Source organism: Sander lucioperca, chromosome 12, assembly GCF_008315115.2.
Source record: "Sander lucioperca isolate FBNREF2018 chromosome 12, SLUC_FBN_1.2, whole genome shotgun sequence".
Classification (NCBI taxonomy): Eukaryota; Metazoa; Chordata; class Actinopteri; order Perciformes; family Percidae; genus Sander; species Sander lucioperca.
This window is the reverse complement of record NC_050184.1, coordinates 9,272,389-9,287,278: the sequence shown is the minus strand read 5'-3', so window position 1 is coordinate 9,287,278 and position 14,890 is coordinate 9,272,389. Positions and strand designations below refer to the sequence as shown.

Genomic DNA, 14,890 nt, shown 5'->3' with positions numbered 1-14,890 from the left:
GGTATTAATGTTGGCAAACATTCCAGTTTTGTCAGGTGCAAGCATGTCACTTTTTACACTTTTAGTGTATGAGTATTTCATAAATGCATGGTTTTAAAGGTAGTCAGAGCAAATCTCGCATCTTCTGGAGGTTTTCAGCTCTGTGAAGCATTAAAGTAAAACAAGCAGAGTTACTTTTAAAGGGTCACTTGGCAAATGGCAAATTAAACACATCTTCTCACCTACTGTGGTTTCCAGCATGCAGATAGTTTTGGTTTTACTTGTCCAGGTTACTCTGGATAAAAGCTTTCCTAGAAACAATTTTTTGGTACAGTTCCAATGAAAACGTGACACTGCACTGTGGAGTATCCAGAATAACTGGGAGATTGTTTTTGCAGATAGAGATGTTGCTTTTTAATGTTTCTAATGTTATCTTTCAATGCTGTGAGCACCACAACCCTCAGAGACTGATATTTGAAAAGATAGATGAATTCATCAAAACTGTATGCGTGGCATGATATCACTGGTGGTGATGAGTGACAATGACCCGCTGGAAGTCGATATTGGAAGGGACCTCAGTTTGGTGTGATGTCTTTGTTATAACAACAAAATCATTAAGCTGAGGATACCTGAGGGGCTTTTTGGGGAGACCTAAAAACAGTATTCCAATCAGCATCTTCTAAAAGCGTAAGCAACTTTTTCAAAACCTTGCCTGTATATGAATCCTCTGATAGTCACTGTGTTTACTGGTGATTATACTGGTGTATGGTTATTAAAATCTAGATGCATGTCTAATATTAAACTAATATTTCTAAGTAGATTTTGATGATGTGAGAATCAAAGTTGGCTCTTATGTAGATGAAGGATGTTTAGTAACATTCAATCACTGATTTGTTCAATGCACTGGTGGAATAGTTATGTGGGATTGTACTCCCATGAACACAAGCATGATGCATTGTACTTCACTTACCTGTAGAGCCATGGTTGTGTTCAGCCTCTCCCATGAGTGCCTTCCTACAAGACCTTGCTCTTTGCGCCTCTTGAACTTCCTGAAGTAGTCCTGTATCAGGAAGGTGGCATAGAACTTCCCCACTGTTACCTCGTCATCTGAGTGAACAGACCAGACAGCCTCCCAGATCAACACCAAAATACGGAAATATCTCAACACGGAAATTCTTTTTGCATCCATAACATTTGAAACATAAAATCCCTCAATAGAGATATTACCCACCACCACAATCTCGCCATCTAAGAGAACAGATCTAGGCAAGAAAGTCAAATAAACTAAAAGTATCAAAACTGAAGACCATCAACAGTAAAACATCACAATTGTAAAAAGCACCAAAACAAGACAATATCTTGTCAATAAAAACAAAATACTTCTGTAACAATCAAAATGAAAAAAAATACCAAGACATGTAAATGAACTACCATAAACCCCTGCTGCATGAGCATAATCAGAACTGTCCAGTCTGGAAAACACTATTTCAAAAGGATCACAACGGACCAACACACAGACCACCGCGTCATAAAGTCATTTTTCGAGAGCACATAAAAAAACTGTGTTTTATAATGATTTATCTGGGGAAAAAAACATAGTTGTAGTAACCCATTATGGTTTATTTGAAGGGGTGTGCATAAGACTGACATGACACTGTCATAACCATAACATAACACATCTCATGATCTGACTGTTGTCATGAATTTTCATCAGGTAAATTATGACACTTTTAATGCAATGTCGTGTAGCTACTCTCCAGGCTCTGCGCAGGTCTGTAAGTGATGCTGAAAACTTGATGTAATAAAACCTTTATGATCAAGAACAGTGTCCAGCGGAGTCTCTTCCACACATCCTCAACACAGCATCGCAACTAAGATACAACAATCTCAAGTAAAGTGGAACCATTTGGACTTTCATTAAGATGTCATTAAATGTTATAAGGAAAGTTTGACGACAGTGAGTACAGTACTGAGGTGATTTATTGAATTTTGGACGGATTAACTTGTTGCTAAAGTAACCTCTAAATGCTGCTAACCTTGTAGTTGACATATTTATTGCAGGTTAATAAGTAGGCTAGGTTAACGTTAAGTTGTCATAATACAGACATTAACAGGTTATGTTTTCTTGCCTAATGTTAAGTTGTCATAACAAAGACATTGTTGTCTTGTTAATGTCAAGTTGTCACAACAAAGGTATTGACGGGTTATGTTGTCTTGGTTAATCACAAGTTGTCATAACATAAACATCTCAAACTATGTCAACATTGCATTTAAAGTGTCATATTTTACAGAATGAATCACTTCAAGAATCATAAAAAATCATCAAGACTCCTTCATGTTCATGACAGGTGTCAAGTTGTGGTTATTGCAGTGTAATACCAGTCTTATGATAAAGTAAGACTTCAAATAAAGTGTTACCAACATAACATTAATGCCACTGTTTGAATATCAGAGCTGAATGTGTGTGAAGTGGATGACGGGGCTTTTATAAAACTCTGCAAATGACCTTTATACACACACGCACACAACATGTGCAGCAGGTTTTAACCTGACAACAGATAACATCTATGCCTGCAGCTTGCATCTGAATACATGTGCGTGGTTATGAAACACTCTTCTCGCACACAAAAAGAATCAAACACACATACATACACAGCTGCTCATGTACTATATAAACCCTCTGATCACCACCATCAGAGACAGACGAGCCGAGGTGTTTTACATCTTTATATATCTTTGAAAAACAACGAGATCTGTAGCGAGAAGCACATGCAAAAAGGCAGCAAAGAGAAGCAGCAGGGGTCAGATCTACAGCTCCCCTTTGGAGGGAAAACACACAAACTACACACTAAGCCAGAGAGGACGTAGTGACTCTACACACACTATCTGCCATGCAGGTAAACTACTCAAGCGTAGGTCTGATTCCCTCAGATAAGGTTGCTGAAGCAGAACGGGGAGAGACTAAACAAGAAAACAAGCGGCGGAAGCCCGGCGCGTAGGAAATGTGGGCGTTTTTTTCCCATCTTCACCTTTCCTCGAACCCATTTTAGCTTGAGGGGAATCAAGTAAAGGTGACAAATGTAAGTAGGATGGATGCTTTAAGATGGAAGCACCATTCCATCCTGATCGGATGATTCATCTTAAAGCAGCTGACACATTTCTCTACATCACCCGACACAGCCAGAGAGAAACTGTTAAAGGCTCTGTTCAGAAAGAAAACCTGTGACCAAAAGCATATTCAAGGTCTTAAAAATGATGTTTTTCTCTACTATCTTCACTAAACTACATAAAATGCAAAGACCATCTAACATCTTAGAGTCACTGAATTCAGACTGTCAGATGTGCATGAATGTGTGGGCCGATAATTTATCAAATAAATCATATCTTCATAACACACTTTAGTTTGGATTTTCATGATTTATGTTTTTCAAGCAAGTAATCTGCATCATTTTGACATATTTTCACTTAAAACAAAATAACCGAGTAGACACAAGTGATTTTTGACTGTGTTTAACTGGCTCACTTGATAAGCTGGTAAAATTGTATTTTTCTTCACAATGCATCAACCTGGCATGGGCAGATCAATTTTGTGCCCACAGGTGACAGCAGGTTCTCTTTCTGGGCAGAGCCTGATGATGTTTTTAAGAAATAGGTCATTAGTAGTTTCATGCCACCAGACTAAAACAGAACTGCTCCAGACAGCTCAGGACGGCAGAAAGAGAAGATAAGCAGGCCAGCAAATGACAGAGCACTACTGAAAGCAGAGGAAGCTGTGGAAGAGAGAGGCTTGGCAGAAAAGATTCAACAAAACGAGAAGAGAGGTTAGCCATCTAATGCACACAAAGACATGCAGTTGAATTAAATTTGACAAGTTGTAAAACACAGCAGAGCTGAAGCATTGTAAGCATAGAAGAACACTGGAAAAACTACATGAACACAACTAGAGGATGCTGTATGTGCCTGCTGGACTCAGGTGTGCCTATCCTTCGCCCTCTTTTACTAAGAATTCTTTGTGTAAGGTGAAAAGAGAATTCAATTCAACCACCACAAATGAAACCAAATGGCAAAACCACACAGAGCACAACTCTATCATGCTTGGCTAATGTTACAGGAACAGATGTTGCATTGGTTTTGATGACATGAATAAAACCTGGCAATAAAGAAGGTGCAGAACATTTTTAAAGTGTCACATTAAAAAAAAAAGATTTAGCAAAACAAGTTATGTATGTATTTAGGAGCATAATTGTAAGTAATGCAACTAACAATGTATTTGAAGCACTTCAAACTAATGCTGATCCAAACATCCAAATTTGGTATACTCAACAAAACCAGCTGGAAATTCACTTGCACCTAAAAAACTAATTCTACATTAAAGTTCTTACAACTAACTGGCAGCGGGTTTCCCTTTTAATTGTTGATAAAGATGATTGTAAGATCATTTTAAGTATGTATCCTCAGCACAGAAAAAAAACTTGCTGAAAAAGTGCATATGAAAACCTGAGCATTTAATTTCAAACATCTACGCAGTCTTTTTTATCTGATATATATTTTTTATACAGTGAGGAAGAGCTAGAGGAGAGAAACAAAGAATACAAAACCAGAGACAGCTAGATTAACGATAAACAAAACTGTAGAACTATGACAGAGAGAGACAGAGGGGCCGCAGTTCAACTGTGACTGGCTGACAAAGATAAAGGAGAATTTCCGTGAACTGAAGTGAAAGTACTCTACAAAGTAACCTTGTCTATCTGGTTTGGGGCTTTGGTCAGCTGGGCCTCTCCACTTCAGAAAAGCAAAAACAGGATGCTGGTGGATTAACCCTTAACACCTGTTTCTTAAAGTGATACGCCTCCCAAAATCAATCTTGTGTATTGAACATTACCAATATGTAGCCTTGAAAGGTGGCTTTGAAAACTTTGTTATTAGCTTTTTCCAGGAGTAGGTCAAAATGTTTCAGATTTTGTGGGAAGTATCACTTTACTCTCTCACTCTCTCTCTGAAACCAGAATGATTCTGACATCAAAACGTATTTGAAACGTATTTGAAAAGTGCGGCGTAATTCCTTGCTGATGCACAGTATATAGCGACATAGTGAGTGTAATTCAGAAAAAATAAAAGTATGTAAATAGCACTGACTTCCTTGTTTAATTAAAATTAAGGTAATAATATATTTGCATTCAAATGCATGTCCATCCTTCCGTCTCTTAATACACTGCCATTAGGCCATTATTAGAACATACAAATGAGAAGCAACGTGTATTCAAATCAACCTAATGAAAGAACAGTACAAAGGAAGAGAAGGACGCAGTGAGGTTACTGTTTGAACTGTGTATGATGGTAAAAAGCAAATGTTGATTCATGTTTATGCAAAGTTGACCATGTGCCCTCGTGTGTTTAATGACCACTGACCGCCTGCAGGGGGTACCACTTGGTCCAGCAGTTTCATGCTGGTCCTCTTCCAGATCTTCTTAATCACAGCTCTAAGCTCCTCATTGGCTTGGTCCAGGTTACCTTACAAATGGCAGAAAAGGTGGAATGTTTAACTGTAAGGTCACTTTGGTTAAAAGCACAGAGTGATGATCAATATAGTGGTGTATTAGGTGGTTTATGTTTGTAGTTTTGATGCCATGTGTATTAAATGTTATGAGCCCTGTTGACCTTGGAGGAGGGACTACTTATTGAACATCTTTGACTCCCTCTTGTGGCAAAATGTTGAACTAGAATATGGGCTTTGAGACCAAAAGGAGTCCAAGACACTGACACAGTTGGGAATAGGAGACTACTATACTGATACCCCGTTTACACGAAGGGAAGACGCAGATATTTTCCTGCGGTTTGGCCTCTCATTTACACGAAAACCCTGTTTTTATCACAGAAAACGATTATTTCTAAAAACTCCGGCCAAAGTGGAGATTTTGGAAAACTTCCTTTGCACGTTTGCATGTAAACTGAGACAAACGGAGGTTTAGGCAGCCGAGAGAGAGAAAGAGGAAGTGATTCGTTGCTGTTGTTGCTATTTTCGGGATTGTGATTGGCTAACATGGGCTTGAGCTTCTCGTTACAATGCCACTTACAGGTGTGGCATGCTCTTAATGACATTGACAGCATATATACACGGGTACATGTAAACGAACACTTTTCTGAAAACGTAGAGGTTCTAAATGTCCATTTATGAAAATAGCTGGCCATGTGTAAATGTAGTCTGAAAGTCAAGTAGCATGACATGACATTTATTAAAAACATACTGCATGAGGCTTCCCAGAGTAATTCCATCAGAAGGACACTGTGTTACATTAAAAGCATGATTTTTCACCGATCTATAGATAACAATGTAAATACAAGGTTCATGCTAATCTCAAATATGACCTAATGGACCTTTTTCACAGCAGACATTTTGACTTGTCATAGTAGGAAAAGCACAGCTGAAATTGATAACCTTAACGATGGCTCAATTCCATCAAGTGTCCCAGTAAGCTATTTCAGTGAGTCAGCATGCACAATACCAGGGCCTCTCCTAAGTGGAATGCAGCCATCATTAATGGTTTTGAATACAACTGTGCTTTTCCTACTATGACATGTCAACATGTTTGCTGTGAAAAGGGTCTATAACATCTGGCCCACAGTCAAAGGTAATTGTTGGTATAAGGATTTGCCAAGGTGCTAAAGCATCTCTGTTCATGACATTGTGGATCATATCAATAAATAAATAACGGATCATAAATAACAAACACAAGGACTGCTGTAGTGGTTTCTCTGTGCTGTCATCTCAAGTAGCTTTTATGCCTGGAAGCTCCACACTCTGGCCCAGTAACTCCCTTGTGATCCCTCTTCCTACCTCATGGTCAGATGACTTAAAATTAATTATCTATTTCATACTGTAAGTGCCTCTTTTTTACTGTATAGAATGGCAATGCACAGCTCAAAAAAAGCTCAACCAAATATGAATAATCCATAAGAATAGAACTAATAATATTACAGATCTCTCATTGCTTGAAGGTGCAGACTCACCCTCAGTCTTAATCTTGAGAGCAGTGCGGACCAGAGCAAACAAGGTGGCATTAAACATGACTGTCCCATCACTGTTGAGGGGCATGTTCATCGCCACCAGACGCTGCAACAGAAGTTCAGATTAACAAGAAGGCAGCAAATGTGAAATTAGTACTGTGAAATATATGAATGTATATGTTAATGATTTACAAAAGTGCTCTTGTATGTTTGGCACCCTAAACATTCACCACAGTAGTGTTTACGCATTTCTCTATCTGTATAGGTGTGAGCGTGTCGTTATGTTGTGGAAACACACTTTACAGGCCACTCTGTGAGGGCAGAGCTTGCCGAAGCCCAGCGGAGGCTGGATCCTCCTCAGCAGAGTCACCACATCAAGGTGTTTTATCCTGCCCCTGACAACAAGATGCATTCAAATATTAGGCACTATTCCACTGAGCACAGTCTTCACTGCCACTGCAGGTCCTGATAAATCAGCTAGTGCACTTCAGAGGGTATGGCTGTTACAAAACAATCACCATCCCTCTCTCATGTTTGCTGACACAAATATCTTTTAGCAGTAGTACAGTATATACAGTAAACAGTATAATGCAGTATAGAGTATGAGTAACAGGGGAAAAATGGTGATAGTTCTCTCCAAATGTGTACTCACTTTGCTTCAGGATCATATTCGGACCAGATCCTTTTAAACTCATCCAGGTGATGTGGTCCAAGAATGGACCAATCACGGGTCAGATAGTCAAAGTTATCCATGATGACAGCAACAAACAGGTTTATGATCTGAAACCAGGAAATGCATTAATCTTTTTTTTTGTGGTATTTCATTGGTATTTAATTCATACAGGAATGTGCATGCTCAAGTATGTGCTAAAACATTACTACTAGTGCACGGAGAAATGTCTGAAGATTACCAGGAAAGCACAGAGCATGTAGAAGCTGATGAAGTAGATAATGGCGAAGCCACTTCCGCAGGTTCTCTCCTCTCCAGGGTTGTAGTCCGACTCTGAATCACACAGCTTCCCTGGCAGACAGGCCAGCATGATCTCCTGCCAGGCCTCACCTGTGGCACACCTAACATAGAACAAGAATCAACATTAACACAGGAGCAGAATGAGGGATTTCCCCCCACATGTATTTATGCATTTGTGATGACTTATAATGGCTTGTAGCCAACAATGTAAGCTACACAAACACCTGAAAAGCATCAGGACAGCTTGAGGAAAGGTTTGAAAGTTGTTGTTGCGGTTGATTTGTGTTCCATCCACCATGGCTATTTTTCCAAACACCTAAAAAAAAAGACAAAAAAACATCAGCTAGCCAGTTCTCAAATTCTGACAAGAATACAAGACAAATAAACGATGACTATTTAAACACAATGAAAACAGTCACTGAAGGCAAGGCAAGGCAAGGCAGCTTTATTTGTATAGCACATTTCAACAACAGGGCAATTCAAAGTGCTTTACATGAAAACAGATTAAAAAATTTAAAACAGATAAAATACGAGAATAAAAGTTACAGTGCAGTATAAGAAATTAAGCATTGAAGAGCAGTTAAAACAGTTAAATATATAAAAGCAGATAAAATAGGAATTTCTCTTTTTATACTTATATAGATTGTCATACAGTGTCAACAATGCACAATGCTTCAGTATAAGAAATGAACAGTTATTTCAGAAGAAGACAAGAACAGAAGACAACACACATTTCAAATAGGTTAGACCATATTACCTGCATCCCAATTACGGCATAGATGAAGAACAGCATGGCTATCAGGAGTGCAACATAGGGTAGAGCCTGGGTGGGCAAAAAAGAAAAAAGAGTGAGACAGCTACGTAACACTGGAATCTGCAGTCTCTAATTTGAGTGCATTGTCAAACCACAGCTACACCACCAGATCCGCTGGTTACCTTGATTAAATCTTGTACAACTAGCCTCTGTTGCAAATTGTATGTTCTCTTATTTTGGTATGCTACACAGTTTCTTTAGACCTTGTATATTAGAACTGCCTAAAAAACAACCCTGTCATTTTTTTGTATTACATCTCACAAAATGCTACCCATGAATTGTGGTTGACTGCCTAACCAGCAACCCGTTTCAGAAGGTTAGACCTCTCGCCTAAAATCTAACTTGTGATAACAAGTGTAATCTCTCATATCTCATTGGTTTATATTAATATTACAGATTCAAAAGGGGGGGTTGAATGGCTGCATTGGGTTACAGTCTCACCTGGAAGGACTTGATGAAGGTCCACAGCAGAGTCCTGATGCCCTCCCCTCTGCTCAGAAGTTTGACCAATCGCATCACTCTGAACAGACGGAAGAAGGTGATGGAGATGCGAGCACTGTCCTCCGTGTTCTAAAGTGGAGGACATGGAGAGTGATTAGGGGGTAAAAAGCAGAAGGTGTAACATCCAAACACACACAGTGATCAAATCTCTGTACCCACTCATTCATTCATGCAGTCATACATGCAATCTTTCAATCATGTATGAGTCATATTAGAACAAGCAACATTAAAGTAGAAGACAATCTTTATGAGGAAATCTTCCCATTTGTGATCTTTCTGCATCTTTGCAATTACAACAATCAATGAGCATGCAGGGTAACTGTGTCTGTGTCTAACTGTGACCATTCCATGAACAACAGACCTGGAGGACTTGCACATACAATACATTTAACTCTGGATGAGTGATTCAAAACAGGCAACAGACAGAGAATGTGCAGTCCAAAGACAAACAAACCAAAAGGCAAACTGTCATTGAGTTTTTACAACTGATACAAACATCAAGGTGGATCTTTTACTGTCTTGTTACAGTCAATCACACAAGACCTTTGACAAGAAATGCAAACTCAAAATATTGACTATACAATGTTGGTAATCTAGTTGCAAACACTTGGGCAAGCTATGTTGAAATGACGAAATCAGACAAAAGACCATACAGTGTTATCTGTTCGTCTGCGTCATTCCATGCACCCAGACAGGACAAGGTGTCAACAGAAAAAATGTCAGTTAAACTATGAAACTGGAGCCAAAATGCAACAAACCAGGTGGATTCAAAACAAGACAAACATTAAGAGTTCAATCACAAACCATCACACAATTGAGACCATAAAACACCTCAATGTTTTCATCAGAAATTTAGCGACAGAATGTGACAACAAAAACATCTTGATGCTGGGTTATTCATTTTCTTACCCCTGGCTCCACTATCACCTTGACGACAGGAATGGCTGCCGACTTGAAACCAAAAGCCTAAGGTTAATCCGAGTTACACAAACCAGCTGTACAGCTATATGCTTTATATGTCATCATTACCTTTGATTTATTCAACATGTAAATGCATTAAAAACGCTCAGAAGCACCTTCACTTAAAAACAACACAGCATTACAATGTATACCACAAACAAGAACATTGTTATCATAAAGCCTGTCATGCAAAAGCTTTACCACATATTCTTAGCAGTAACACCAGACATGAGATGCAAGCATTCAGTGCAGAAGGAAAATGTCTTCTTAATCAAAATACCATACAGTTTAGCTGTTGACATTGACGATAAGGAGAAAGCACTGATACACCTTCTGGAAGGGAAATGCTGATATTGTTGGTTTTGCTTCATCATTACTAGTGTCTACATACTACTTTCCCAAATACATTTTATCTTTCACCTAATAATTTTGCAATTCATGCTGGATGTAATTAAAAAAAACTGTGTTTTTCAGTGTTTTAAAATGATATAATCTTTCAATGTCAAGCCTGATTGAAATTAACTGTTGCCCTAGCTAACACTAATCCTAAATAAAAAATATATTTATATAACTAAAAAAGTTTTTTCTTTCTGTTAGTGACACAGAAATCTCTTCCCTATTGAGAGTTACTGTAGCTTTCTTTTCAAGACACCAGAACGTGCTGTTTTTAACCAACTGCTTCCCTCTTACTTCCAAACCCCACTAATCTGGTTTTTAAGCAGGGCACTCAACTGATAAGGCCCTCCTTGCGTTTTTTTTTTCTTTCTTTATTCAGGGAAGGTTCACTGAGAGGCAGCCTCTCTTTTGCAGGAACGCCCTGATCACATCCACACAGTTACACATTCATACCTGGAAGCTGCCCAGTACAACCACAGTCTGATCTGCTGGCCACTGAGCAGCTCCACTGGAGCGGTTGGGGTTAAGTGCCTTGCTCAAGGGCACCTCAGTGGTGGTAATGAGGGAGGGACAAGCGCTGCTCTTTCACTTTCCCCACCCAGATTTTATCCTGTTAGTCTGGGGATTGAACCGAAAACCTCCCGGTCACAAGCTCGCATCTCTAACCTTTAAGCCACCACTGCCCTATAACAGGCGACAGGGACAGTGCTCCATGCTGCCTTCAGACCTCTGCTGCTAGACCTGTATGCTGCATTTGACACAGTAAAACACCAGATCCTCCTCTTCACCCTTAAAGGATTGGGTGTCTCAGACTTTGCACTCTCTCTGTTTGCATCTTACCTAGCAGGTTGGCCCTACCAGGTAACATGAAAGGATCTGGTCTGAACCACGCAGCCTGACGGCCCTCTCCTCTTCTCCCTCTGCACAAGGACTCTTAGTGCTGTCATACACCTGCATGGCTTCTACTACCACTGCTATGCCGATGACACCCAGCTATTCTTGTCATTCCCCACATCTGACACTCAGGTGGATGCAGACATTGCTCCTTGACTGGCTGACATCTCAGAGTGAATGTGTTCCTTTGGAGAAAAGGGTCCGCTCAGCGAGACCTGCCCATCACTAATGACAACACCGTGGTGGTACCAACTTGGACAGCGAAGAACCTGGGAATGACCCTGAATGACAAACTGTCATTCTCATCAAACATCACAGAATTAGCCCGGAAGCGTAACCCTCTGCCGTCCCATCACCCAGTGGTCACTTATCTCAGTTTAAGGCTCTTCCCTGTTTTGGCTCCACAGTGGTAGAATGAGCTTCCCACTTAAGTCAGCACAGTTTGGTCACTGCCTATCTTCTTCTTCTTTTTTTTTTAGGCCTTTATTTTTATAGGACAGCTGAAGACATGAAAGGGGAGAGAGAGGGGGAATGACCTGCAGCAAAGGGCCGCAGGGCAAAGTTGAACCCGCGGCCTCTGCGTCGAGGAGTGAACCTCTATATATGGGCGCGCGCTCTACCAGGTGAGCTACCCAGGCGCCCTCACTACCTATCTTCTGCCACAGACTACATTTCAACAACCCTTGCTTGCATTTAGTTATGTCTTGTTTTTAAAAAAACTACAAAAAACATCTTTAAATGCACTGGCATTTTCTGAGTTGCAGAACCGTACAGCACATATTCAGCAAGATGCGGACATGCTGTTAGGATATATTTACCTTTTGCTCTAACTCATACTAATAATATGGTAATGTCCAGGTTTTTGTCTGCAATGTTTATTTTGTACATTACATCATACGCTAGGGTTTAATCAACGGTGGTGTACAGTGTGTTCTTTACCTCAAACATTCATTTAAAGCAAGAGACGGACAGGACAAACAAACATTCATATGGACAAGCCTGCAGCATGCATGGAGTCAGTGTTAACCACAGCTGCAAACCAGAATACAGAGTGGCCTTGAGGCAGCAGTAGAGCGGATTCAAAAGCGTTACCAGCAAAAAGAGTTAGGCACAAAATGATTACATTCAAGATTTTTAAATAATAACTGAGCTGCATTCAAAAACATCAGTTCCCAATTACAATTTAGACGGGTTTTTTTTACTCATTATTTTATCAATTTGAATTTTGAAAATCAATTAAAACTGGGACACAATTAGCAATGAATGTTTAAAAAAATACAACTACAATCAACAAAACAATATATAAAAAATAAAAATACTATGCATCTATTGTATATTCACAACCTGTAGTTTATAATTATTTAATGTGGATAGGGTTAGCGTCATGGTTCTCATAATTAACAAATAAAGCTGTTAAACTCAAATTACATTAGTTGCGCAACATCATCACAATTTTACGATATAATGAAACTCTGGTTTAATGACAGATGCTGGAGTTGTGAAGAAGAGCAATCAATTTTTGCATAAAAAATGAACTTTGTGATCTTGAATGCAACTGTGCTGCTAGAGCAAGGCCCTCTTGCTGGGAGCATCCCAGTAAAACAGGTGTGTATGTGTGATAAATGATTACTTACATTGATCTCAGTGATGGCAATGTCAACCACGCTACCCACAACAATTAAGGCATCAAACGTGTTCCATGCATCAGCAAAATAGTTCTGCAAGCACGAGCAACAAAGACACATAAAAGAAGAAAGAGAAAGACAACAAAGCAAGAAAGAAAAGGTAAAAAAGAAAGATTATGAAAGATAGAAAGAACATTAAAAAAGCTGTGATTATATTTAAAAGTGAGTGAGGTTGAAAGTCAAATCCTTCTTGCCACTGAGTCTGTGATGGTACTAACTTGTTCAATTTATAAAAATATTTAATTTATAGAAAGATTCATTTAAAAAGTTAGCTATACTATATTATAAATTAACCATCTATCATTCCTCTTCCATTTCCAAAGTCATTTACTGCCACTGATTTAGTGGCAGGCTAAAAGAAATGGCCACCATAGACTTAAAACTAAACAATTTAACAAGATGTAATCGGTATGGAGCAGTGGCTTAATGTAATGCATGTGTTGGTATTTAACACACAGGTAGCTGACATTTTTATAGCCAATCAGCATGTATTTGGTCTATGGGGCTCATCAACCATTAAGTCCACAACAGATTCAACAGACTTGCTTCATGAGCAGCAATTGGCTCAAGCCAACCTAAAAAGATGACACAAAATTAAGACAGGAAGGAAGGAAGGAAAGGAGGAAAGATGTGAAGGGCGGAAAAAACGTGGCAGCAGCAGCAGTGGGAGAGCAAGAGTTGTATATACTAACGTCTTTCTACCTGGCTGAGTATGATGTCGACTACACTGCCAATCACGACCAGAGCATCGAAGACGTTCCAGGCGTCCCCGACATAGCCCTGATCATGGCAGCATGCATAGCCAGCAGGAGGATAGGGGGAGGCAGGAGAGGAGGGGGATGCAGGAAAGTAGAAGAGGTAGAGAGGTTACAGTGTGGATTAATGGAAGAAGACGATAGACGACTGGCAAAGAGCCAAGAGGGGAGGTAAAAGGGACAGGAAGAGTGTATGAAGGCTGGGTAAAGATAAAAACTAAAAAAATATACTCTTTTACGGATAAAATATAAAGGAAGATCTAAAAGGAAAAACAGTAAACAAGATGATTTAAGGAACTGGTGGTAGTTTTGGATATATTTTGTTAAATATAGAGGAAAGGAGCGGAGAGGAGAGGAGAGGAGAGGAGAGGAGAGGAGAGGAGAGGAGAGGAGAGGAGAGGAGAGGAGACTTACTCTGGGTTTGAAGGCGATGAGCTTGAGGATCATCTCCACAGTGAAAACCCCAGTGAAGACCATGTTGAGGATATCCATGGCATAGTTAAACAGGTGAGACTGACCATGGTGCTGGAAAGAGACAGGCAGACATACTGATCAGAAATAATACAACAAACATTTATTAATAATACATGTACTGTATCTGTATTAAGTAATTGCCATGCACTGTGTAATAGATAGAGGGTGAATCCTCGGCAATAAATCATTGCAAGAAAGGTCATGATACCCATTGTTACAAACAAAAGAATGTACACTACATGGAGATTAGATCTTTTAAGTGATAAAAACAACAATATTAGTAGTTATGTCTTGGTGGTTGTTAAGGAAAACAAGACAACAAATTTTATTCAGATTATAAGGAAAGGAAGTTAGATCACTTTATCTGCATGCAGCACCGCAGATATTGAATATATATAAAAAAAGAATTGAATAAATTAGACACTTATGATGACTGATAGCAGATTCACCGGCTAGT

General features: G+C 39.4%; 1 protein-coding gene across 20 annotated transcripts in view; it reads right to left on the bottom strand.

The window, feature by feature from the left end:
• The window catches only part of cacna1db (calcium channel, voltage-dependent, L type, alpha 1D subunit, b), an 85,115-nt gene that overhangs the window by 6,875 nt on the left and 63,350 nt on the right, over positions 1 to 14,890 (bottom strand). For 7 of the 20 annotated variants that reach the window (XM_036007748.1, XM_036007733.1, XM_036007736.1 and 4 more), the window contains 13 exons: positions 14,374 to 14,484; positions 13,907 to 13,984; positions 13,154 to 13,237; positions 10,179 to 10,220; positions 9,210 to 9,338; positions 8,712 to 8,777; positions 8,179 to 8,270; positions 7,896 to 8,055; positions 7,637 to 7,764; positions 7,283 to 7,379; positions 6,988 to 7,090; positions 5,389 to 5,490; positions 950 to 1,086 (listed from right to left, as the gene is read on the bottom strand). In XM_036007748.1, the coding sequence (XP_035863641.1) occupies positions 950 to 1,086; positions 5,389 to 5,490; positions 6,988 to 7,090; positions 7,283 to 7,379; positions 7,637 to 7,764; positions 7,896 to 8,055; positions 8,179 to 8,270; positions 8,712 to 8,777; positions 9,210 to 9,338; positions 10,179 to 10,220; positions 13,154 to 13,237; positions 13,907 to 13,984; positions 14,374 to 14,484 (1,329 nt within the window). The remainder of the gene's footprint in view (positions 1 to 949; positions 1,087 to 5,388; positions 5,491 to 6,987; positions 7,091 to 7,282; positions 7,380 to 7,636; positions 7,765 to 7,895; positions 8,056 to 8,178; positions 8,271 to 8,711; positions 8,778 to 9,209; positions 9,339 to 10,178; positions 10,221 to 13,153; positions 13,238 to 13,906; positions 13,985 to 14,373; positions 14,485 to 14,890) is intronic. The other 13 variants (XM_036007744.1, XM_036007745.1, XM_036007749.1 and 10 more) reach the window with 6 other exon arrangements.